This window comes from Pelmatolapia mariae, linkage group LG22, assembly GCF_036321145.2.
Source record: "Pelmatolapia mariae isolate MD_Pm_ZW linkage group LG22, Pm_UMD_F_2, whole genome shotgun sequence".
NCBI lineage: Eukaryota > Metazoa > Chordata > Actinopteri > Cichliformes > Cichlidae > Pelmatolapia > Pelmatolapia mariae.
In genome coordinates this window covers 14,836,911-14,861,651 of record NC_086245.2, presented here as the reverse complement: position 1 = coordinate 14,861,651, position 24,741 = coordinate 14,836,911, and the positions used below count along the sequence as shown (strand labels likewise).

The 24,741-nt window shown below is 40.2% G+C and overlaps 1 protein-coding gene across 1 annotated transcript in view; it reads left to right on the top strand.

Moving 5' to 3' along the window:
- The first annotated feature begins 402 nt into the window (after positions 1 to 402).
- akap9 (A kinase (PRKA) anchor protein 9) overlaps positions 403 to 24,741 on the top strand; it is a 69,559-nt gene continuing 45,220 nt past the window's right edge. The window contains exons 1-9 of the mRNA XM_065470742.1: positions 403 to 621; positions 10,661 to 10,933; positions 15,171 to 15,215; positions 15,931 to 15,993; positions 17,578 to 17,727; positions 18,641 to 18,796; positions 18,998 to 19,153; positions 19,275 to 22,148; positions 23,351 to 23,413. Of these exons, the coding sequence (XP_065326814.1) occupies positions 574 to 621; positions 10,661 to 10,933; positions 15,171 to 15,215; positions 15,931 to 15,993; positions 17,578 to 17,727; positions 18,641 to 18,796; positions 18,998 to 19,153; positions 19,275 to 22,148; positions 23,351 to 23,413 (3,828 nt within the window). The 5' untranslated portion in view covers positions 403 to 573. The remainder of the gene's footprint in view (positions 622 to 10,660; positions 10,934 to 15,170; positions 15,216 to 15,930; positions 15,994 to 17,577; positions 17,728 to 18,640; positions 18,797 to 18,997; positions 19,154 to 19,274; positions 22,149 to 23,350; positions 23,414 to 24,741) is intronic.

Below are 24,741 nucleotides of genomic sequence, written 5' to 3'. Positions count from 1 at the left end.
AAGGTGATCGCCTGCCAAAATTTGATTTCCTGTATTTGCCTGCTGTGAGTGACTTGATGGCCTATAATCTGTCAAACATTCCTGACACTATTTGGGAGTTGTGGTCACTTTTCCACAACGTTACTTTTATATATCTTTTACTTATCCAGGTGTAAATGTCCCGCAGACATTAAACATGTCTTTTTAAAGAGAGATATGGCTAAGAGGACAGCAGAAATAGTAACAATACAACATAATAGTTCTATATAGATATTTGAAGTGGTAAAAAAAACGACGATCTTGTTTTGGACGGTATTTCTGACTGTGCGTGAACGCACCACCGTTGTGCTGCCAGTGGGCGTGGCTGTGAAGGCACCTACACTACGTCATCATTACTGGGTCTCATGTTTACGTGGAAAACATGGCGGCGGACTACCAACAAGGAGACAGCTAGTTAATGCCAGTGGAAGTCTCTGGGAGCGAGCCACGAGTCATAGAGAGAGAGGGACATTTAGCGGTTAGCTTTTAACTTTCTCTCGCGGATACTTCGCATGAGGCAGTTTCTCTGTTTGTTTAGCCACAGGGACTGCGGGGATGGAAGACGAGGAGAGGCAAAAGAAGCTGGAGGCCGGCAAAGCAAAGGTATGATTCTCAGTTTTGGTGCTAGCACAACTCACTGACACTGCTCTCATTACTCTGAAGTAGCGACTTAATGCTGTCGACAACTTGTTTTCTCGCGGCCGGGGTCTGTCAGACGCTTTTCGCCCCCCCCCCCTTTATTTTACGCTATCAGCTGTCGGGCTCCGCAAACATGCGCCCTGCTTCGCTCTGACAGCCGGGCATGGGGCGGGCGGGGTTGGGGTGGTTAGCATAGCCGTTGCTAGTCTCCTTTGTCATGCTGCATGTCTGAACTTACTAAAGTGTTGCCTTTTACTTTCCCGAAACCGACGTGCAGGTGTGCGCAGGCAGTGTTGAGACCAGACGCCACATTGCTACCCGGGATTTATAAACGCCACCTGAAGTGACACTGACTGACAGGCTGGTGTAACAGGATTTACAGGACATAACCCCACTGGCTAGAACCAGCATTGCCTCACATGCCAAACTTGTGCTTTATTAGCTGTCTTCTAGAAACGATAGCATCCACAAACTGGATCAATGTTTATATTAATCGACAGTGACACGGTGCGCACTGCTCTTTCAGTTTTGGCTCGTGGTGCTTGTGGATGACCTTGCAGGAGCTCTGTTATCTATTTTTATAGCCTGTATAACCCAAACATCTTGTGGGGGATGTGTTTTATCAAAAAAGATGTTTGCAAAGAGATCTTAGCAACATAAATACAAGCTGGTCAGACCAGCCTGTGGTGAGCCACCATCTTCTTTCATATCATGAATACACCAGTGTCATGCTGCAAGCATGTGGACAATTAGATTAAGCATATGCACAGTTGAGTGTTGCACTGTTGCCCTGAATGTTGCATTCTTATAGATTCTTTCCTCAGCTGTCTGGATGCAGAAGCATATATATAAATGAGACTTTAGTTGATGCAGAGGCTTCTTAACAATCTTAATAATATTTAAGGAAAATCTTATTTGCAATGTTACCTGTCTAGTTTTCATGATCCTACTCTCAAGGTTCAGATGTGGGTCCAGTGTTAGATTTCATGGTGTATGCCAGTTGTTATAGACGTTGAAGCTGGGGAAAGCTTTGGGATGAATGTCGTTACTTATTTGACTGGAGTTATTTTAAGTTGCAAATTTTAAGACAGGAACATCATCCTGAGCCATTAGATTGTGACCAAATGTTTATAAAGCACTTGTGTATTTCTAAAAATATTACTGTGCAGCACAAACTTGCAAAATCTTGTAAAGAGATTGTATCTGCAATCTTTGTACATTGGTCATGTGTTTATATATCTATTTATTTCTTTTGTTTTCCTTCTAGTGTGGGAAATAGGATCCTTAGGTTTGATTACGTCTTCTCTTTTACTCCAGGAGGGCCCTAATGAGAATGAGTCTCTACGAACTAAATTGTCGAGTCAGAAAGTGTCAAAACTGCTTAAATCAGGCAGTCTCATAAAGGGAAATCCAGCCTCTTTCCATCCAGATGCTACAGAGAAACATTCAGCATGCTGGTTTTTAAATTGCTTGAGCTCTCTGGTTTTTGCACCGCAGGGGAAGACCGTCTCCCGGGTTATGACTTTGGTATTTTGGTTTATAAAAAGGCCCCTCTGTGGTGCAGGCTGTTTTCTTTCACACAATGCCAAATCACAATGTCCTCATGCAGTGAAGAAACCTCATGACATAATGTTTAACAGGGACTTCCAGGGCTGAGTCAGTCTATAAGCTGTGGGGAGTGTTTACATTGTCTTCTGGCTTCCTCACTTTATGAAAAAATATTAGTTTTTTCATGTATTTCCTGCCTCCTGAAAAAGATGGTGCATTTCTGAAATCAGGTGAAGGAAAAGTTGATGTTGATATCTGAGTGAAGGGTAAACTGTCTGTCATCTATTGTGTAGCTCGTAGCAGGCGAGTGCCTATTGAGTCATACCAGACAATAAGCAAAGTGAATATTGTGGGCCGGTGTTGCCAGGCTTTTGTTTCAGGCTGTTGTGTGCAGATGCTTTGTTCATGTTTTCCTACAAAATGGAGCACACTGACAAGCGTGTTACTGGCATTCTGGTTTTATTCATTCAAGACTTTCACTCAGTTCTTCAGTTACATGAGTAGTATCTTCTTAAGCTCCCTGCATGAAAAACACTCTGTGCTGACTGCACTAATGTACTCAGGGTGGTGTAAGATTTTCTGTTGGGTCAAAGAAACTCATGAACTCAGATATGGCACCTGTTACAGTCACCAGAGAGGGGAGGGGGTGGCAGTCTCTCTTGACACTTACTTTCTCTACATCCCTCCCAAATTTCAGATCCAAACATCACCTCTCATGTCACTTTGTAGTTGTGGGTAAATTATCTGTCTGTATATATCTGTCAGATGAAGAGTTTCTTTATTTGTTTCCCTCCAATTAAGATTGAAGCTTATTATATCTCCTTTTTTATGCTTACAGAGGTGTGTGTTTCCACTGAATGAAAGTACCTTCTTCGTGTTGTTTGTCACCCTGGTCGTTGGGATCAGTAGTACGTTGAACAGAACTGATTTTTAATGAAACATCAGGGAATAACCTGCGTCAGTATATTTTCTGTTTGAGCAGGTTCAGATTTATACTGATTGGCTCAGGGGGCAGCCACTATGGTGGTGTTTAATTTGGCTCAGGGGATGCTCATAATTCATAAAGGATTCTATGTGTATTTGTTTGTCTGCTTCTCTGATATGTCTCAACTGTGCAGCTGTGCAACCTCAGGCTCTTTCTGCAGAATGAAGAATCACTGATTTGTGTTTGTACTTTTGACAGATGAATACTGATGATTATTCACAAATCAGAAAGCAATAATATCATCTTAAAACATTTTATGCATCAGATATTTTTTTAGAAGATTTATAGAATGTGTTTTTTCAGCCCTGGAGAGACCACATGCTGAACTACGTGTAAAGGATCATTTTAATTTCTCAGCATTCAAATGGCCTTAAAGCTCAGTGTCACCACCATCCATGCCAGGCAGTGTTGCAGGTTTTGAGGACAGCAAAGATACAAGTTGAGCTACTTAACTGAGGCCTGAATAGTTAATCCTTCAGGCGACTAATCACAGGGGTGCCCTGCATTGCCCCGTGTTATGAATGGAGTATGATCACCTTTACTTTATCTTATTATTTTCCTTAGCTTGTACTGGAAAGTTTTATTTTAGGGTGCAGCATTTAGTGTTTGTAATGCTTGACAAAATACTAAATGCTTTGAAAACTCGTATTGTGTCAGGCTGCACTGCTTCAGAAGGGATTGTCAGGTGATTAATTGAAGATGATGGTGTAGCAGCTGCACAGGTTAAATTGGCAACAGCCTGGATGATGACTAATTTTAATTTTCATTGTGGCTTTTAGACACTTTCTGAGGCGATTTCATCTTGCTTGATGCAATGAGCATCTTCTATAAAAACACTATAACAGGTGTGCCAAATATACGGCTCGGGGGGCCAGAATTGGCCAGAAGTAGACTACATTGTGGCCCATTGGACAGCTTTCAAAAATAGAAATGCATTTTGGACTTTTAACTGTGTTTTCACAAGTTTTACAGCTTTTCCTACTGATAAAGACTTCCCCTGTGGCCATTTATATTACACCAAAGTAATTAAATTATAGATTTCTGTATTTTACACATTTTACTTCTTACAAGTTAAGCACAAGAATCATGCTGACAGATTTCTTTCATTTACTACAGATGTATAAAAACCTAGAGGTGCTATTAAAATGTCAGATCTTTTTCTTATATTAAGATATGTTATTGATTAAATGTATAAAAATGGGGAGTTTCAATGGTACTTCCACGTAAGATTAAAGTGGGCTGTATGTGGCTTGCAATGTAAAATAGGTATGGCAATCTTGCACTGGAAGCAGGAAGCAATATGAAGCTACAGTTGCGCACAACAATTAATAACTAATGTATTTATTGTCTTAATTCTTGATGGCAGAGAGATAATAGTCCATATTGATATGATAGCATCACACAGTTGCTTCAGATTGTTGGTTGCACATCCACTCATTCATTCATTTATCTGTTTTCTTACACTTATCCATTTCAGGGTCATAGGGGGCCACTGGGGCTCATCTCAGCCGCTGTTGGGGGATGGGAAGGGTACACACTGGATAGGTTGCCAGTCTGTTGTTGGGCTAACACAGAGACAAGAAACCATTCACTCTCACATTCACACCTATGGCCAGTTAACCTAACCGCATGCATGACTTTGAACTGTAGTAGGAAGCCTGATAGAGCCCACACAAGCAAAGGGAGAACATATAAACTCCACACAGGAAGGCGCCAGACTGGATTCAAAGGACCAAACAACATGCCAAAAGTGTCAAGTTTGTATTTTCCTGTCAGTGTCTCATGTGTCCCTCTCTAATTGTATATACAGAATGACAATAAAAGCAATTTGATGAAGAAAAAATATTTTATGTATAAAAATTCTTCTACAAATTAATAAAACTGCAGAAAAAAAACACATTTATAAATGACACTTGCAGTGCAGTATAGTGAATCTGAGATTTAGTGAGGGTAAAGACATGACATGCAATTATGCTTCAGGATATTATCCTGCATGCCATCATACATTCCAGCTGATCCAGCTTTGAGCTGCTGAACTTGAGTTTTGATAATTGTAGAAAAATGGTTGATACCATGCTCCTTTTTTTTTTCTTTTTTTTTCTTTTTTTTTTTTTAAAGAGTGAAGAAGCACCAGTTCATGCTGGAAAGACTTGATTATTATTTTTCAGCGCTTGCTTTTCCAGTAAAATAATTGCGTGCACTCCACTGGTCTCTGATTTATCTTGTTTGATTTTTGGTGTTTGCTTATAGCATTTCTGTGTTGCTTTCTGCACTGAGCTGTTTCTGGGGTGGGGGACTTTGCAGCAGTCGTTAGAAGAGCTGAAGGATACCTCGGTCATTCTGGCCTAACTCTTGTTTTTAAAAGGTAAACACATGTAGAGCTATTAAAATAATGCATAGCTGATAAATAATACCTGCAAATTAAATTGACAGCCTGTCCCATTTTTTATTTTCTGTTGTATTTCTGGACCAACAGTGTTTCAAAAGGGAAAAAAAAGACAAGTCTTTTGAAAGTGAGCAGGAGGAGGCGTGTATGTTGCCGCTGGCATTGAATTGCCTCACACTGTGCCTTTGATTCGCTCTTGTTACCATGGTTAGCAAACTGTTCACTGACAATACAGTAGGTACACGTGTTGTCACAGGATAAACCACTGAAAGGACACTGCTTAAAACAGTCCTGGAAGAGACCTGAGTACAGTTTTCAACCTGTGTCATGTCCTGTGTGTTACATGTGTTGTGGCCATTGCACTGCTGTGTTTAAAACCCCTTTAACATTTCACAGATGTAGCACCAGCTGGATAAGGGGTGATAAACCAGGTGACGCAGAGGTGGTTCAGTTACTGTTGGGTTTTATTTCAACCTGAAGTCAAATGTGTACATTCAGCTTAGCAGTAGCTACAAATGTGTGCAGAGGATTTACGCCCTGAAGTAGCACAGTGTTGACTAACACTGTGCTGCTGGCTCTCTCATTGGCACATGACATGAGGAGCTGTGAGCTTCCTCTCTGGGGTACAGTGAAGTGCTGTTTTTAGGGATGTTGTGAATTTTTTTAGCTGTGTGTCTGACTGACCTGAAACCATAGAAGTCCATTTAGGTATTTAAGTCTGACACACTGTTATTGTATTAGTCATATGTAAGTATCACATTAACTAAGCTAATTTTTCACTTGGTGACAATAAGTCAAACATTTGTGGGCAGTCATTATAGAGCTGGAGCTTTCAGTGTCTGAGAAACCAATGAATTTTATATAGCGTCAGTTAAGAGAAGCTAAACAAGGATTACTAGGATTTGTCAGCTGTGAACTTTGTAAGGCTTTTCAGTTGTATACTGATGTACCATTTTACTAGGCATCCCTGAGAAATACACTCTGCAGCCACTTTATTAGTATCAGTTTCTGCTGTGATGTGCCAGGACCAGAATTTGGCATAAACAACATGAAAGCATGGATCCATGCTGCTTGGTGTGGTGGTGTTGCTGTAATGGTGTGGGGGATATTTTCTTGGCACAGTTTGCTCCTCTTAATACCAACTAAGCAGTGTTTAAATGTGGCAGCCTTCCTGAGTATTGTTGGTCACCATGTCCATCTCTTTATGGTCACAGTGAATCTTCCATGTCACAAATCTCAAATCCTTACTGTACTCAAATGGTATCAACAGTCACCAGATATCAATCTGTCCAAGCACCTTTTGGATGTGCGTGAATAGGACATTCTGCAAAAACGGTGTGATGCCATCATGTCAACGTGGACTAAAATCTCTTGAGAAAAGTTTCGAACACCTTGTTTAATCTGTGTGTAAAGAATTAAAGCAGTTTCGAAGGTAAAAGCGGACCCAATCCAGGACTTTAAACCAGCTTTGACTTTTTTCACTTTTGGTGGAAGTTGTCAAAAAGGTGGTAATTAAGCTTTATTATGCTGTGTTTATCATTGATTTTTGTTGGTGGTGTATAGTCCAACATTTTTCCTCTCATGTACAAGTAATTTCATTTAAATGCTTAGATTCACACAGCTTTTCCTGCTGTTGGCTCTTTATGATGTCAATAAAACGTCATCGAGGATCCTGATATGTTTTTGTTTTTTTTCAGGTGCTGAGTTTGCTGTTAGTACATCTTGTTTGGGAAATGAAGCCAATAGGGAAACTTTGACTTAACAGGAGACCTTAAAGAGAAGGGAACAGACAGAATGAACTGTCTAATATAAGACTAACAAGGATTATTTCACACTGTTAATCATACAAAGCTACTTTACTAAAGTAGTCCAAGAACAAAGAATAGCTTTAAAAATGCCGCCTTGAAAAAAAAAAACAAAAACAAAACTGAACCTGACATTATCCACTATTTACTATCAGATATATATTAAAACAAACGTGCCTGTGTAAATGTTTTCTGACAGCAGATGGTGATACACCTACGTAATTTCTGCTTTCCCAGATGGTATTAGAGCGACGCAGGCTTCACTTCTCCATATGCTCAGCCATTGCTCTGCTCTACTCAGCCAAATAGGGCAGGTTGCTATGAGCTCAGTGAAAGGCCGGTGGTTCCCTGGACTCATGAGTGATGGTGCTCATGTACAGCAGACCTGCCAGCAGAAATCACCTTGTTTCTCTGAAGTAGGATAGCTTCCATACTGTATGAGTGGCATTCATTCATATTTCATTCTGTGTCCTCTGGTATTTAAAGCTTGCGGGTATGCTTGGACAAGATGTGGGTCACGTGTAGAGGTGCAGAGGCAGAGATCAAGAGCCCTTTGAGCTTTTAAGCTATTTATTGTAGGTGGGGAACATGTAAACAACACCCACTCTCGGCTCTGTGTCAGCCTCTGACCTTTTGTGCAGTATCACCAAATGAGCAGTCACAAAGTGCCCACTTACATGCCAACTTTAAGCTGCTGCTACAGGAGTGGGGTGCATAAAACCGCTGATGCAGGTCTAAGGCTGAGCGGTCGACTGTACTGTACTCTAAAGTGTGCTTCACCGTACGTGCACATGCGCTTGCGTGCAGGATTACAGAGAGACTAATGGATGAACACCCTCAGTACATTTTACATTTTATGTCCCTTTGTTATATTATGTTATTAACTTTGTTTGCTTTTAATCCTACATCTACGCACATGGCTTCTGTGAAAGAAGCATTTCTTTTTTTAAGAATTATTACTATTTATCTGTTTAACCTTTCATCTTTTTTTTCTTTTTTACTACTTTTGTTTTTAATACATCCATCCATCTATTCTCTTCTGCTTATCATTATCTGGGTTGTGGGGAAGCTGGAGCCTATCCTACTATAGGTCGAGAGGCGGGGTACACCCTGGACAGGTCGCCAAGCTGTCGCAGGGCTAACACAGATAGACAGGCAACCATTTACACTCACATTCAAACCTATTGGCAATTTAGAAATCACCAGACCCCACTAACTGCATGCCTTTGAACTGTGGGAGCAGCACGTTGGCACAATGGTTAGCACTGTTACCTCACAGCAAGAAAGTCTTGAGTTCAATTCCACCATCAAGCCAGAGTCTTTCTGTGTGGAGTTGCATGTTCTCTCCATGTTTGCATGGAAAAATGCTTTTAGATCAACTTTTCATAACAATCTATGTAACAGTTGTTGCAATTTTGCTATGAAGTACAAACATCAACCGGATTTTTAATCAGGATCTGCATCTGTTTAATCAGCATCTGTGGCAAAAAATAGTCCTTAGTGTCTCTTTATGTGGATTTAGATTTGTGATCCACATTTGCAAATATTGACCTAACTGACCCTCCCAATTGTCCTAAAAGGAAAACAAAAGACCCCCCAAAGATTAAATGCCAACATAATTTGAGAAATATTCGAGAAATATCATGACTGCAATGAGGTGTCATTTTGATGATATCGATCACTGTCTCTCACCAGTGACTTGTGATATTTTAATGCAACTAACAGAATTTTCATTTAAATTCTCTTGTTTTGTCTTTCCTTTACTCCTTAAAACTTCAAAGATATCAAAGTTTCTTTTCCCTCTAAATATTTTAAACATCTACTATTTTTCCAAAGTCTATGAGTAATTCTCATGATTTCAATAATAACCAAAATAATTACATAAGCCACAGAGTAGCCCTGCTTTGTAAGGCTGATGGAGAATCTAGGTCATTTTTAACATTTCATTATTTTCTTCATTGTAACCTGTCAACATGTGTTGATTACTCAAAGTGAAGCCCTGCTTTTTTTTTTTTTTTTTCTTTTTCTTTTTTTTAATCCAAGTCACTTTGACCATCTGGAAGAGCATGTTGCTCACAGCTGTGACATCTGTTGTAAGGTGCAGGGTCATTTCTCAGGTGAGCAGGCTGTCTGTACGTCAGCAGTGGTGTACTGCTGCTGTTGTACCCCCTGCTTTGCTCACTCTGCAACTTTTTTGCCGTCACCACCATAATAAATTTCAGCAGTATCAACTGTTCAGGCTGTTTAATTAGGATCATATTTACATGATCAAGCAGAATATATTTTTATTTGTAAGTGAGAAATAAAGATTGTGTGTGAACAGTAAGTGTTGTTGTAGTGCAAGCATGTTTTTGTTTTGTTTTTTTGTTGTCCCAAAAAAATATGTTTGGATTATTTAATTAGTAGGTTTGTTACAGAAATTGTTCACAAAGTATTTTAAAGTTTAAAAAATTTCATAGCAGATGTGATTCTGAAATGTGTGAATTATTTGATTTATGTATTTTATTGACATTTTTTAAGTCATTGCAAAATGTTTTGTTTAAATAAGACACATTTAAAGAAGTTTGTAATTTAAAGCTCTTGTTTCTCTGTGGAGTGATAGGATAGTGACCAGGAGAGGCCAATCAGCACAATGCTTAGAAAGATTAGAGGATAGGAACATTTAGCACACATGTTTCATCTTATTAAACAGATCAATGTGGCGATAGGCGTTTGCACTCATATTGATTTAGAAATGGATTTAAAGTCACTTTTCAGGAACCCAGAGGCCGTGAGTTTGTTTCAGATAAATAAATGGCAATAGTTGTGAAGACAGCGTAACATGTTGCTGGCTGTTCACAGTAATCATTGACATAGTTTAAAAATCCCTTCAGTCAGGATTAGCACCTGGCACAGCAAGAGGCATGTGCCGAGTCATATGGAGACGGGGAGGGAGGATTCACTCAGAGAAACAAGATCGCGCGTTTGGGGCAAACAAATGTTTCGCTTGAGTTTCACTAAACTGTGTCGGCTCAGAGTAGGTTCATACATCATTTAAATTTTCAGAAGCATTGAGTTAGAGGTGCTAATAGCTACGGTGAGGCAGGTGGTTTATGATGTAATGTTTGAACATGTGGGTCAGATAAACAAAGATCTGACTGGAAGCTACAACTTTAAACCTGAATTACACCAACACTTAAATAGCTGTTTTGTTTGATAATTCTTTTTCATTTTCAAGGACCAGCTTGAAGCAGAAATTTTTATGTTTAACACTAAACGTTTTCCTTCGTATGCCCCCAGTTGGCTGAGTACCGCCAGAGAAAAGCTCACGCTGACTCCCAGAAGAAACAGAAAAAGAAGAAGAAAAAGAAGCCAGGCGAGGACTCGGAGGGGGATTCACAGGGAAGGGTGGAGGTCGAACTGAATCAGTCTGTGGGAGGAGAGGAGGTCACAGGTGGAGGACAAGATGGATCACAAGAAAGAAATAGAGACCCACACACCACGGAGTTTACCTTCACCAAGACGCTCAGGAGTGGAGAGACTGTCAGGCATGACCAGACGTACAACATAGAGGTAGATACTTGTTTTATTGCCTTTTCTAAACTGTCACGCAAATATACTCATAAGATCTCAGTGAGGACTCTGATTATTTTTAAGTTGCCACATCCTGAGTGCAATTCTAATGTTACATATTAATTTCCTCTCAGATATCAAACTTGTGATTTAGCTCTGATTTAGTGGAATGAATAGATAATGTTGCCCTGAACTGTGTCTCCAGCAACACTTATAATCAGAGTTTCTAAACAGTCTCTAAATTAAGCCTTTCAGGGGAATATTCAATTTTTTTTAGCACAATCTATTAGTCTATAGTCTTTTTTTTTTTTTTTTTAAACACGTTATTATTCCTCAGAAAGCACACTCCTTGTGCGCCTCCTGCACTCAGACACTCCTGAAATTTTTAAAGACCATTTAATGGCTTTAATTTTTTATTCATAACAAGCACTTGTAAGAGCTCACAGAAAAGGCAGTGTAATGATGAAAGCTCTGTGTGGGGAGGGGGGGAAGATGGTCATTGCTCCCTTGAGCCTAATGAGCCCCCCTTAGCTGTCATGACAACCAGAGCACAGGGCGCTGATTTCGGAATTTCAGGATTAAAAAAAAAGTTAATAAATGCAGGGAGAGTTACAACACTTTGTTTGGCAGAACTGATTTTGATTCTTTAGTTCTTACAAAGCATCTAATTATGGAGACGTTCAACAAAGACCATGACCAAGTATATACCTCTAACTTAAAGGATCCACCATGCTTAGGTGGTCTATCCGCCCAAAAGTTCATATTGAGCTGCTACAAGTTTTGACTTTATACTTGTCCTACCAGTTTGCCTGGCTGTTTGAAGCCCCAGCCATTTGACTGGCTTGCTGTCCTGACAGCTCTGTTGTGACTCCAACTCAGAGCTAAAGGCCCAGCTTGAAAATCTTTGCATTGTCCTTAATATGTAACATATTCTGACTTGAAAGATTTGGATTTGAAACATTTCTAAACATTTTAAAAATCATATATTAAATTTATATAAGAACACTGTAGTCATAAAAGAATGGACATGGCCAGCAGGAATACTCATGTAGACACTTGTTTACGTGAAATTCTGACCCTACAATCTAAATTTCGCAGCAATTTTAGCCTCAGTTTCCTGTTCTCAGCTGATGGGAGTGATACCCAGTGTGGTCTTTCTGAAATTCTCAGACCAGGCTGTCTGGCGCCAACAACTGTGCCACATTTAAATCAGTTTTCTGGCGATTAACTGCGTGTGTACGCCAATATCAATATATTTACTATAAACTGGAAGTAGATGATATATTGCTTAAATTATTTTATTTTATTTTTTAATGGAATAGACACAGTATGAGCATGACTGCAGTTCCTCTTCAGTGTTAGTACTATTTTAAAGCTGTTTTGATGGTGTCTGACATTTTTACAATATCTTAGTTACTTAGGTGACTGACAGATAATTTCATCAAGCATGCCATGCTTTCTAAATAGTTAATTTCATATTCAAATAAATAAAATATTTTTGCAAACTTCCAAGCCTGATTTTCTTTGGGTGTAAACCTTACAAGCTTGCATAACCTTTCATCCTGCACTGAATTCCTATATTTTATTAAAATCGAGTCTCAACAGTCCTGAAAAATAAATATTCATCCACCGTTCTGTAGAAAATCAATCTAAAGCAGTTTTTTAAAATATGTGGACCTGAGGGTTCTTAAACGTTTTTTTTTTTTTCTTTTTCATTCGAGCCCTCTCAGTTTCTTTTAACAGCCACTCTTTCCCTGAACCCTCTGCACATTTCATGCAGTACATGCCCACAAAATACAGGGTTGCCATGGAAACAGACAATTGCCTTTTAAACAGATTGAGATGTGACGGTCTGTGCAACCAGTTCCTGTGGCCTTGCAGCACTTTTCAGCAGACCTTAAGGTTGGCTGAATGCCTCCGTGTTTCATCCACATTTCTTTACCTTGGGAGCAACAAATATCTCTCTCCATTACAAAAGACCCAGATAAACTAATTAACTCCTGCCTGGACGGGGGCTGCTACACATCAACAACAATTGAAACATGAATTTTAAGAGACTGAATGATACTGAGGGGATTGTGGGAGTTTTTTTTGATGATAAATTATTGAGTCGCTTAAAGTAAAATGGTTTGGTTGTTTGTTTTTTCTTTTCTTTTTTTTTATTCTGTCTCACATTTTTTTCCTTATCCCAGACTAACTGCTCATGGGGCCTGTGGTGGAAAGGAAGGGTTGCTTGGAAACACAACAGCATCAGTGTTTTCCGCTGTCAAGCATCTCAAAGAGTTTTAAACCCAAATATGAGTGGGTTGACTAATTGGTGCCTCTTAGACCTTCGCATAATACTCTTTGCATCAGTGGAAACTGTCATGCAGCAAAAGAACTGTGATATTAATCGTGTCTGTGTGTGGAATTTCAATCGATTTGAATGCGAGGGGGCAGTTTAATGAGTCCACACACAAAAAGCTAAAAAACTGATTTAAATGAGGTTGATCTTTCCTTCAGTGTTGTCCGCTTGTGCACCTTGACACCACTTCCAGGACTTTGTGCCTTGTTCTGACCTCTCTCTTGCACATGGGCCATTTCAACAAAGTAATTTGCACAAACCTCTAATTAAGTGACAAACTAACCTGAAGTGATAACAGCTGCGCTTGGTTCTGTAGGCAAATACACAGTGTCCAAGAGGATGGTGACTGGAACATAAACACTGAGATGCTTGTTGTTTTCCTGCACTTCAATTTTCTATTCATTTTCATTTTTATGGCATCAGTTCAGAAAGCGCTTTATCCTAAAAGGCACAAATATCCTATGCTATTAGAGAAAAGTCCCCTATGAGCAGCACTTGGCAATAATGAGAAAGGGAGATCCATTTCAGCAGGAAGAGACGTCCAGCAGAATCAGGCTTGGGGAGGGGCAGGGCCATCTGCTGCAACAGGTTTGGGGCTGAGGGGAAAGATGAGACAGAAAAGAAGAAGCATAGAGTTATTGTGAACGGGCCCCTCAGGGTCAATGAAGACTTCTGTTGTGATATCCTGAGGCTTCTGAGGGAAAACATTTAATGCCAGATGTTAAAAATGCCAGTGTCTGCCTACTCACACTGAATTGAAATTGCAGGCATTTTTGGGTAAAACAATGCAATCTTCAGTTTCCAGATTTGGGTCCATGAGACTTGGTTCTCTTTCCCAATAAGAAATTCAGTTTGCAGGTTCGAAATGACACAGTGGAGGAGATCCCTCACACATCACAGGTGCACAAGTATTCAGAACAGGACTTCCACCAACGATCTTACACCACTTAATACATTACTATGGCATTAATTCACAGCATGGCCTTAGATGCACCGTAACAAAATTACTTGTTAACAATAAAAACTTTAAGCTATGGCACAAATCCCTTTCCTGTTTTTTTTTCCGTCTTTTTTTCCTTTTAGTGTTTAAAAGTATTGTACAGAAAAATGTTAGAGCCGCAGTGATTCCGCTGTAGAAACATGTATGGGTAGAAATGAGGTTAGATTGAAACAAGCCTGACTGCTCATCACTGCTTTGAAAATCAAGCTCCGGTTACTCAGCTGGGTCTGACATACTCTCAGCTTTAATCTCAGTCTGGCTGAGGAGGCTCGTGTTAGCATGTTGTTCCCACAGATGCCTGCAGAGAGTCGATGGTAGGAGCTGCTGTTCCTGTGTTGGCTGTAATTTCCTCTTTACTGTCACGTTCTAATCTTTTCATAAAATAAAAATGAAAGTAATTTTCATGTCTCTACTCCTCAAAAGTTGTAGACCACTCTGTTCTCCACAAAATGAAGAGTAAGGAAAGTGCACGTTACCCTAAATACAGCTGAGGTGTTGTTCAAGTTCTTCTTCTGCTCTGCCCTAGTACAGTTTGAATTTATGACCCAGGATTGAACCCATGAAGAGATTTTAATAATGGCGCTCATTAAACTGCAGGAGTGAGAAAAGAGCTCTAACAGAAGTACCCCAGCCCCATGCTTGAATGCAGAGTGCATACAGAAGTAGGAGATATGGCAGACACTCATTCTTATCCTAAACATTTTAGGATTCTAAACAAAGTAATAAAGTTTCAGGAATTGCAGTAACTAATGTAACTGTGTTTCATGTCAGGACAACATTTGCAAGAATTAAAATGATTAAAATAAATTCACAAAGTGAAGTGAATGGTTGTGATTGAAATCGTTTGTTTTATGTGGCTAACATGTTGGTTTTATTCATTTTTTGTGTTGCAGCCAGAGAGTGAAGTTTCCACCACCGCAGAGGATTATTCCTCAGAGGTGAGACTTCTTGAAATATAAATCCTCACTTTGTCACAGAAATGTGACATATTTAATAAGTCAAAGTTTTTTTGTTTGTTTGTTCATGCTGTGTATTGGGCTGTATATGTAACTGCTGATGTAGCTGTGTTACAGGGCTCACACCTGTAGCACGTATGTAGGATCACTTGTTTTTTAATTAACTCCCTTAGCTACAGTTCCACATTTTGTTTTTATCTTTTTGTCATTATTTGATCATTTTCTTGGAGTCTCTTGGATATTATTTGGGTTTCCAGTGAAAATGGAAACTGTAAATCATAACACAGAGTGAGATGTTCTCTTTGTTGTCTGTGTTCCTCTTAGCCACTTAATAGTTCAGGAAATATTCTTTGTGGATAAATCTCTTCTATTATACTGTGTCCTTGCCAGCTGCTGTACACTTTCTTGGACAATAACCGAAACCTGTATTTTTTTTGTTTTGTTTTGTTTTTTGTTGCTTAATAACACAACATTTTAAATCATTAACAGCCTCTCTTGACTGAGTCTGTAAGATGATTTTATGTTTGATTAGATGGGGAAAAAAAGCAAATTAGGGTATAATTCAAATGTGACTTTAGTTAATGCTTTTAAATAAACATTTTAGGGTATTTTGGAGAGATTAAACTCTAAAATTATGAGCTCCTCTGTTGCATTTCCCTGATCTTAATGTTTGACGGATAGCCTTGTGAATTAACAGGTAAATGGATGCCTTGATGAGATCACAGAGCACCAAATGATGTCTTCAAAGGATTTTATCTGGGTACAGTAATCTGATCGAGCAGTTCTTTCAGCTCTGCTTTGGCCTTGCTAACACTCGCTGCTGGACCTGACTCTCTGTTTGCTAAATATTTTAATCTCCTGTAATATTTCCTGTAACCCACTAACCACACTTGTTATGTGCCGTACCTGTATGTATGTGAAGTATTTGAAAAGGGAGATGCGGAAAAGAAAAAGAAATTGTTACTGTTATAAATGACAAATTTGAAAGCCCAAAAGATTCACATGTTTCCGACTGAACAGAGGTTTGTGACATAGCTTGGGCGTGAATTCTTTGAAAGCCGGAGCAGAATGAAGTTGAGATACGGTGGAAGTTTAGAGCAAAGAAGGTGTTACAGAAAGAGCCATTTTCTTTTAAGTCACCGAGGTGATGTTCGAACTGAGGAGACAGAAACCGGAGAGCTGCTGATCAATACAGCTGAGACAGTGAAACAGCAAAACCAGAAATGTGGTTTCAAGTGCAAAAGGACTTACAGGAGAATACTGAGGATAAATGAAAGACCAAATCAAAGACAAATTATGGGATTAAATGTTGACAGAAGTCTTTTTTCTTCTTTGCTACAACTCTTTTACATAAAATAGAATCATTAAAGTTTTGCTCTTTCATATGGGATGAAAAGTTAAAGGCTTAGAGTGATAAATAAGAAGTTTAATTTGTGCAGCGTTTTCCAAAAAATCTAATCTTCTTCCCGAATAGAAAAACCTTCAACTAAACTTAATAAGAGTATCTTTTGTGTATTCACTGATGAAAGAAAAGATTGGAAAACTTTTTCTTTCAGCAAAAAAAAGTTTAATTACAGTGACGTGATCTGTCCCTCTTGTGATTGTTAATAAATCTGAAGCGTTTGACGACTGAGTTTTGTTATCCAGCCTTTTGAAATATGGCAGACAAAGAAATTGAAGGAGGGGAGGAAAAAAATCAGATTTAGATCAAAGCATTTAGCTATCACAGTTATTGTGGGATGAACCTTCTCCATACCAGAAGATTGCATTTGGGAGTGGGAAAGAGGAAGACCACAGAGATTCATGGATGTAGTGAAGAACATGTTGAGGGTCCATGTGATAGAGGGGGTTAGTAGGGATGGGGTGAGATGGAGACAGATGATCTGGTTACATGCAAGCCTTTTTCTGCTGTTCATCGATGAAAATAATAATAATCGATAATGGTTACATTGAAGCCTGCGTAGGATAAGTGCCTTTTTTAATTATTAGGCAGAATCGTAAAAACATGGGTCTCAGTAGAAACGTATAAATATTCATACCCGCCTCATTAAAGGCCTCATTAACTCCTAATCTAATTCGAATTCTGAGCCTTTCTACGATTCAGTAAAACGTATCATTTACAGTAATTTTCAAGGCTGTGTCGTTTTGAATAACAACGCTTTGAAACCTCAATAGGTAATAAATATACATTATATTTTGTGCATTTGCTTTCATGTTGCTTATATCTCATCTAACTTGAAAGCTGTTGCTATTTGGTGGCGACTAACTGCTAAGCTTGTTCTAAAACCTTATCGTCTATCCCTATGAATGCCATATTGGTTCTTAATGGTATTTTCCTGCTCAGGAGGAGGTGGAGTCCCTGCAACAGGTGACTAAAGGTGGTACGAGGCAGGATTTGGAGGATGCACTAGAGGCCAAGACGCGAGCAGTGGAGGAGCTGAGTCGAGAGCTTGACGAAATCAGGTCTGCGTTTGGTGCAGAAGGCATGCAGCAGGTAAGCATTTTTAGCACAACGCTGTATTCTTCTGCTGCTTCTTCTCCTCTCTGCTCCCTTTAGGGGTCGCCACAGTGGATGGTCTGCCTCCATCTCACCTGATCCCCAGCATCCTTTTCTGTCACACCAACCCTCTACATGCCCTCCTTCACTACATCCATGAGTCTCCCCTGTAGTCTTCCTCTTTTCCTCATTACACAGGGTTTATGTGTTCTCTTTCTCTTCCACTGTCCATTAGCCAGTGTATTGAGAGAATGCGTAGAAAGGAGATGATGCTTTTTAGTAAGTTAAACTAAAAACTAATCAAAATGATTCTTAGGCTTATTTGTTATTATGTAAGAAGATTAAATTCACTTGTTTGAAAGCCTTGACATTGTCTCCTGTAATTTATTGATTATTCCAGGATGGCAGACATATGTGCACATAGTGTGTGCTACTACTCCATTTAGTCTTCAGGTCATAACAAAGTACAGCAGCTCCACCAATTTTGAAGCCAATTTTGAGGTCCATATTCAAATCCCAAGTGATCAGAAGGGAAACTTTTGTAATAATGGAACATTTTCACGAGGTGCACAAAGTGATGACATTGGGGGGATTTTTTTTTTTTTTTTTTTAAATTCAAGCCCTTTCAAAATTTTTCTATTTATTTTTAATTGATAGAGTCAGAGCTTTTTAATCACACCTGACATTTAAACAGTTTCACAATGAGTTTAAAGTTATCAAGATGGGAATATTTTTATTCCTGACCTTTACGTCCTTGGCAGCGCTGTAGTTCAACCTTGTATGTGTACGTTTCCTTTTATTGCTTCAAACACCAGCTCGTTCATCTCTTTTTTTCAGTCATATATATGAGTATTAACCGGTTAAGCTGTGCAAATTGATGATTTCACTTAATTCCATTTTAAATTTATAGCTGCAGGAGTTTGAAGCAGCACTGAAGCAGCGAGATGGCATCATCACCCAGCTCACATCCAACCTGCAGCAGGCCCGTAAAGAGAAAGACGAGATCATGAAAGAATTTTTGGAGCTGACCGAGCAAAGCCAAAAACTACAAATTCAGTTCCAGCAGGTAAAAATACTTTCATATTTACCAACTGAACTGTTTATCTGTTCTGGACTTCTTACACTTTTAATATGATACTTTTGTTTGTAATTTAAAGTCTAATAAGCAATACATATTTGTGATAAGGTGGTCTTATAACCTTTATAAACTGGACCTATGTTTTTCCCCTTTATTTTCTCTACTGTCTTATCTGACTGGTAATCACAGCTACAGGCAGGTGAGACACTGAGGAATACGAGCCACAGCAGCACCGCGGCTGATCTTCTACAGGCCCGGCAGCAGCTTGTTCAGCACCAACAGCAGCTGGACGAGATGAATGTTGAGGTCAGAAAACTCCAGGAGAAGATTAGTGAGATGGAGTCGGTAAGAAGTTGCCTTGTCTGTTATGCTACATGTTAATATTTTTGTGTTTAATTAAATTGGTTGCATAGTGGTTTTTTTTTAATGTAGCCCAAGCATTTCTAAGATGTAATTGTCTTTGTAGTCAGGGAGAAGAGCTGAAGAATCATTTGTCCAAAGGCTAAATGAAAAGGACTTGCTGATTGCTCAACAAGAAAACGTTATTTCGAGTCAGGAGCAGTCACTGACAGAGTTGAGAGCAGCAGAGGGGTCTTTTGCACAAAAACTGAGGGAGAAAAATCAGTTAATTTCAGAGCAAACTGCAATAATCACAGAACATGAGCGGTCACTGACTCTGCTCAGAGATGAACTTGCTCATGTGGGAAGGACTACAGATGAGAATATTATACCGCAGTCAGATGAGAAAGATCTCATTATAGCAGAGAAGGAGAGAGTCATTTCAGAACGTGACTGTTCCGTTACGCAGCTCGAAGATGAGCTGGAGACCTCCGAAAAACATCTGCGCGAGCTCCAACAGCGAATGACTGTAAAGGAATCTGAGCTGGAAAAATGTCTGGATGAGTTGGAAAGCACGAGGTCTGACTTGGAGAGTTATAAAAATGAAGTAGAGAGTTGTAAATTACAACTGGAGACGGAGCAAAGGGAGTTGGAAATTTGTAAGAGTGAACTTGTGACCTCCAGACAGAAAGAGCGAATGTCATCTAATGAAATCATGCAGCTCATGGGCACAGTCGAAAATCTGCAGAAGCGTTGTCACCGGGGCAGCATGTCTGAGAGTGACACTGTTCAAAAAATGCAGGAAGAGACCGAGAGGAAGCTGGAGCTTCTCAGGGCGGAGCTGGACGAGATGTACGGCCAGCAAATTGTCCAGATGAAGCAGGAACTTAATTTGCAGCATGCAGCGAGAGTGCAGCAAATGACTGAGCAACATCACGCAGAGCTCGAGCGTCTAAAAGTGCAACAACTGTCCCAAACTCCCACTGGCAGTGCTACTGAGGTGGGTGCACTTAACACTAAGATTAGGGAGCTCCAAGAAACTTTAGAGCAGTTTCAATCTATGCACGAAAAAGCCAGACATGAGCTTAGCGAAGTAGCCAGAGAGAAGGTCAGCCTGCAGGCCAGGGTGGATGGTCTTCTTCAAGAGCTGCATTTAGCTAACGACAAAGTGGAGCAGGTATCCCACAGTCTTCTCTCTCAGGAAAGCCAACAAGTTGAGCTGCAGCAGCTCCAAGAGACCATTGACAATCTGAGGAGTGAGCTGTCTGCTGCTCAGGAAGCCGCACAAGAAGCTGAAACTAAACATGAATCTGAAATAACCAATTACAAGATTAAGCTGGAGATGATGGAGAGGGAAAAGGATGCTGTGCTGGACCGCATGGCAGAGTCACAGGAAGCAGAGCTGGAACGACTGAGGACCCAGCTTCTGTTTAGTCATGAAGAAGAGCTCACCACTCTGAGGGAAGACTTGCAAAGAGAGAACTTCTTAAACACAGAAAACCTTCTCAATGAAGCTGCTATCAAACACGAGAAAGCGCTGGATGAGCTGCGCACTGGTTATGAAGAAGAAGTGCGTTTGTTACAAAGAGAGAAAGCAGAATTTGCCACAGAGCGGGATGATCTTTTGCACCAGATTCTTGGACTCAAAGAAGACCTGAAGATGGCTTTGCACAGCTCTAAAACAGACGAGCTCGTCCAGCAGCTCCAAGAGCTCCAGGTCGAGCTTGAGGAACTCAGAAAGGGCGGAGAAGAACGAGCAAGAATGGAGACTGAAATGCATACAATACTAAAAAAGACGGACGTACTTGAAAACCAGGCAAAAGAGCGAGAACAGCACTGGGAGAACAAGCTTAAAGAGCATGAACAGGAAAAGGAGACGCTGATCCAATCAAATAACAATTTGAAAGAAGAGATTAGCTCAAAAATCACGAAAATTGAGACACTCACGGCAGAGAACAATCAAATCCAGCAACAAGTAGCTGAGCTTAGGGAAGAAGTAGAAAAGCAGAGGACTACTTTTTCTTTTGCTGAAAAGAATTTCGAGGTCAATTATCAGGAGCTGAAAGAAGAGTACAAGTGTCTCATTGAGGCAAAGACGCAGCTGGAAGAGAGGACACGGAAGGAGACGCTTGAATTTGAGGCAAAAATTGTCAGCCTTCAGTCACAGATTCGAGAGCTGGAGGAGAGCAGCAACATGGAGGACACAACTGATAAAGCTGTGATTGAAAAACACTCTACTGAACTAATGGAGAAGCTTAATGTTACTTTGAGTGAGAAGGAAAGCCTTACTGGAAGGCTTTCTGAAGTTACAGAGCAATTAATGTTTACAGAGAGCAAAGTGGGACAACTGGAAGAAGAGCTGATGAAAGTGAGACAAGAAAACTCGGAGGTCATTGCCCGAAATGAAATCCTAGAGAAGGAACTGGAAAAGAAGCAGGAGATTACGACAGAGCAGATAAGAGGGCAGGATGCCCAGAGAAAAGCTAAGCTCCAGGAAGATGAGGCAGCTCTTGAGCCAGTTTGTTCTTCGGTGGATCATCACATTCAGATTCAGTCTCTGCAGGAAGAGATCAAGGCTCTTCAGTCCCTCTTACAGGCAGCTGAACACGAGAGAGACGCCATTCGGCAGACTCTGGAGCTCCACAGGCTCTCACAGACTCCGTCCCCGGCAGCGGTGCAGTCCTCGGGGGAGGGACCTGTTGAAGGACGATCCTCCCCGCAGAAATCCTCAGGCTCAGGGTCAAGCAGGCGCAAGAGGCGGCAGAGGTCGAAGCAGGAGCGCAAAGTGGGCTCAGCTCTTTCAGAAAGCAGAGAAGAAAGACAAGGGGAGGAGAAAGAGGAGGCAGCGACTGAAGAAGAGAGAGCTAAAAGTGCTGCAGAGGATGAGATGCAGCCTCAGATGGAGAGCCAGGTTGCGTCTCGTTCAGGAGAGGGGGCCGGTAAGGAGGACTCCACTGACGGATACCAGGGAGACGGAGGCAGAGGCTACATCAGCAGAGAGGTAGGCACTCACATGTATCTGCTGCAGCACGCTGCTACCGTTTTCCTTTGCCTTTTTTACACTATATGTCTAAATGATGAACGAGCTTGTGAAAAGAGTTAAAACTGCATCACAATTAATGCTGGGGTACTTGGTGTTATTACTGGTTATTATTATTATTATTATTATTAGCTTTGTAAAAAAATGTGCTGATTGTGTATTCGTAGCCAGATCTTGCTGAAATATTGAAGAGAATGTGACTGAGGCGTTTCAGCGCTGGCATATTTTTCTCTCTAGTGAGAAACAGTTATGATTGCAGATTGCCTTCAGGCTTGCTCTGAAAGGTAGCACTGAGCAACATAGTCAGGCTGCTGTGCTGAAAGATACAGTTTCAAGTTTAAGCAGACTATTCAGTGAGGTAATTGTGGGAAATATGCACGCTCAATACAGCCTGCATGTTGCATTGAAGTGTCCATTGATATTCTGCTCATTTCTACTTTTTAACGAGGCGCTATTCAATATTTATAATCAGCTCCTCCTCAAACTGAGTGTAATAATGTTGCTTTTTAAAATGGCTGGAAATGGGGAAGAAAAACAGTCAGCGAGTCTTCTGATAGCTTTGAATCATTGCCGTTGTGCAGAAATGTGTACATTCTAGTTTCTTTCCATCCTGCAGGGAGTGAAGGGTTTGAGGTGAGAAGCCATTTTAACCCAGTCACTTCTGTGTCTGTGTCACTTCAAGCTGTGTCACAAATGCACAAAGAGTACAAAAAGATCGTGTACGGTGTCTGTCTGCCATTTTCACATCTGTGCCTTGTCATTAGTTTCTCTCACCTCCTGGGTTGGAAAAGCCAAACATGCAAAACCCCCAAAATACAAAAAAGCAAGGGTTAAAAATGTAACGCAGCACTAAAGTTTTACTTTAGTAGATATGTAGTTGATTTGCAGTGTAAGAGCCACATTTCTATTTAAAGGACCTTACTGATGTTCTGCGTAGAGTTAATGCTGGGTTAAACAGGAGATTATAAAATCCCTACATCCATTGTAAAGTGTAGTGGATACTTTTAGGAAAGAGTTACTAGATGTACTCCATGCTCCCACTCAGGAAGTGATCCATAGCAGTGCATCTTACCTTTCTGTTCATCGCTGTCTTATTTGTGAGCGCTTGTGGGAAAATATCAGCTTTAAAAACTACAATATGTTTACTCTGCTTGCTTCTTTAGGTGAGCGGACATGGGCCGACCGGCGGCTCGGAGCACGCTGTCGAGGGAGAGCCGACCGAACATGTAAATGTCACTTAAGCTCACATCCTGCCTTTTGGTTTTCAGTTGCTTTGATGCATCAAACAGTGCGATGTAAAGGTCAAAATATTTTTTAAAAAAGCAACCCGCTCATACAGCTGCAGTACAGTGCAACCTGTGCTTTTATCCTACACCCGTCTGATTTTTTTTTCTTTTTTTTTAAAAGGATGAATAAATTCCTCCTGTTCACGAGTAGGTACAGGCAACGAGATCTGATCATTTCCACACTCGACGTGCCTCAAATTATCAAGTAGATGTGCTTGTTGTGTAGGCAGAAAATTTTCACCAGGCAAAATAAAAAATAAACTCTGCATCAGCAGTCGTATCAGACGGCCTCACGAAAAATTGAAAATAAAAATTGTCATCAGAGGAAAAGCATGCTGTAAGGAATACAGTAGGGGGGGAAAGAAGTCTGTTTCTCAAAGTAAAATGGTCCTTGATGTCAGGGAGCAGCTGGGGATAATCCTTGACAGCACCCCGAGGCAGTTGCTGAAGAGAGAAGCTAACAAAGTGTGCAGGTTTCTGTGCAAAAAAATATGCTCCTAAAATCTCTGTATACATCTAAAAACCTCAGTTTAACATTAGGAACTAGACTGTAGACTACTCCTTAATAAAACCACTCCATTCCCACTTTAGCAAGTCTCTTAAAAACAAATATGGGAATTGTTTTATATATTTGAGCTTTTCCTTTTTCAGTATTTGGAGTAAAAATATGTCATTTTTACCATAGAAGCAATTTTTAAAAGATTACTTTTTTACATGTAGCAGTGTCACATAATAGCACAGCTGCCATCTGCTTGTTAGGCACTGACCATCTCTCATCTGCATGTTTTTAAGCAGCAGCATCTGCATAGCTACAGGTTTGAAAAGAGTCTGCTCTGCATCCGTCAGGTGTAGTGCGAATGGGGAGATGGCGTCATTTAAGTACACCCTGTTCAGAATGTAGAGTGTACTTTAAAACGTTTGACATCAAAGGTAACAGAATCGCAGGTTCACAAGTGTGTAACCATAATGAGTTTGTGCTAATGCACGATGCATAATTAGAGAGAGAAGCCTCACCGTGGGCCTTTTGTTCCTCGTTAAAGAAGTGATAATAGCAGACCTCACATCCTAAACACAGATGGCTTGTATCACGGCTCCGCCAAACAAATATGATTGCTGGCGTTATGTTATTTAATAATTTGTCTTCTGGTTATTACATTAATGTAGTATTCTGCATAATTTAATTTGTGGTCAATTATAACTGATATCTGATTATATTTAATTCTCTTTTTTCCTTTTTATATAAATATCATAATTCTGTACGTGTGTGT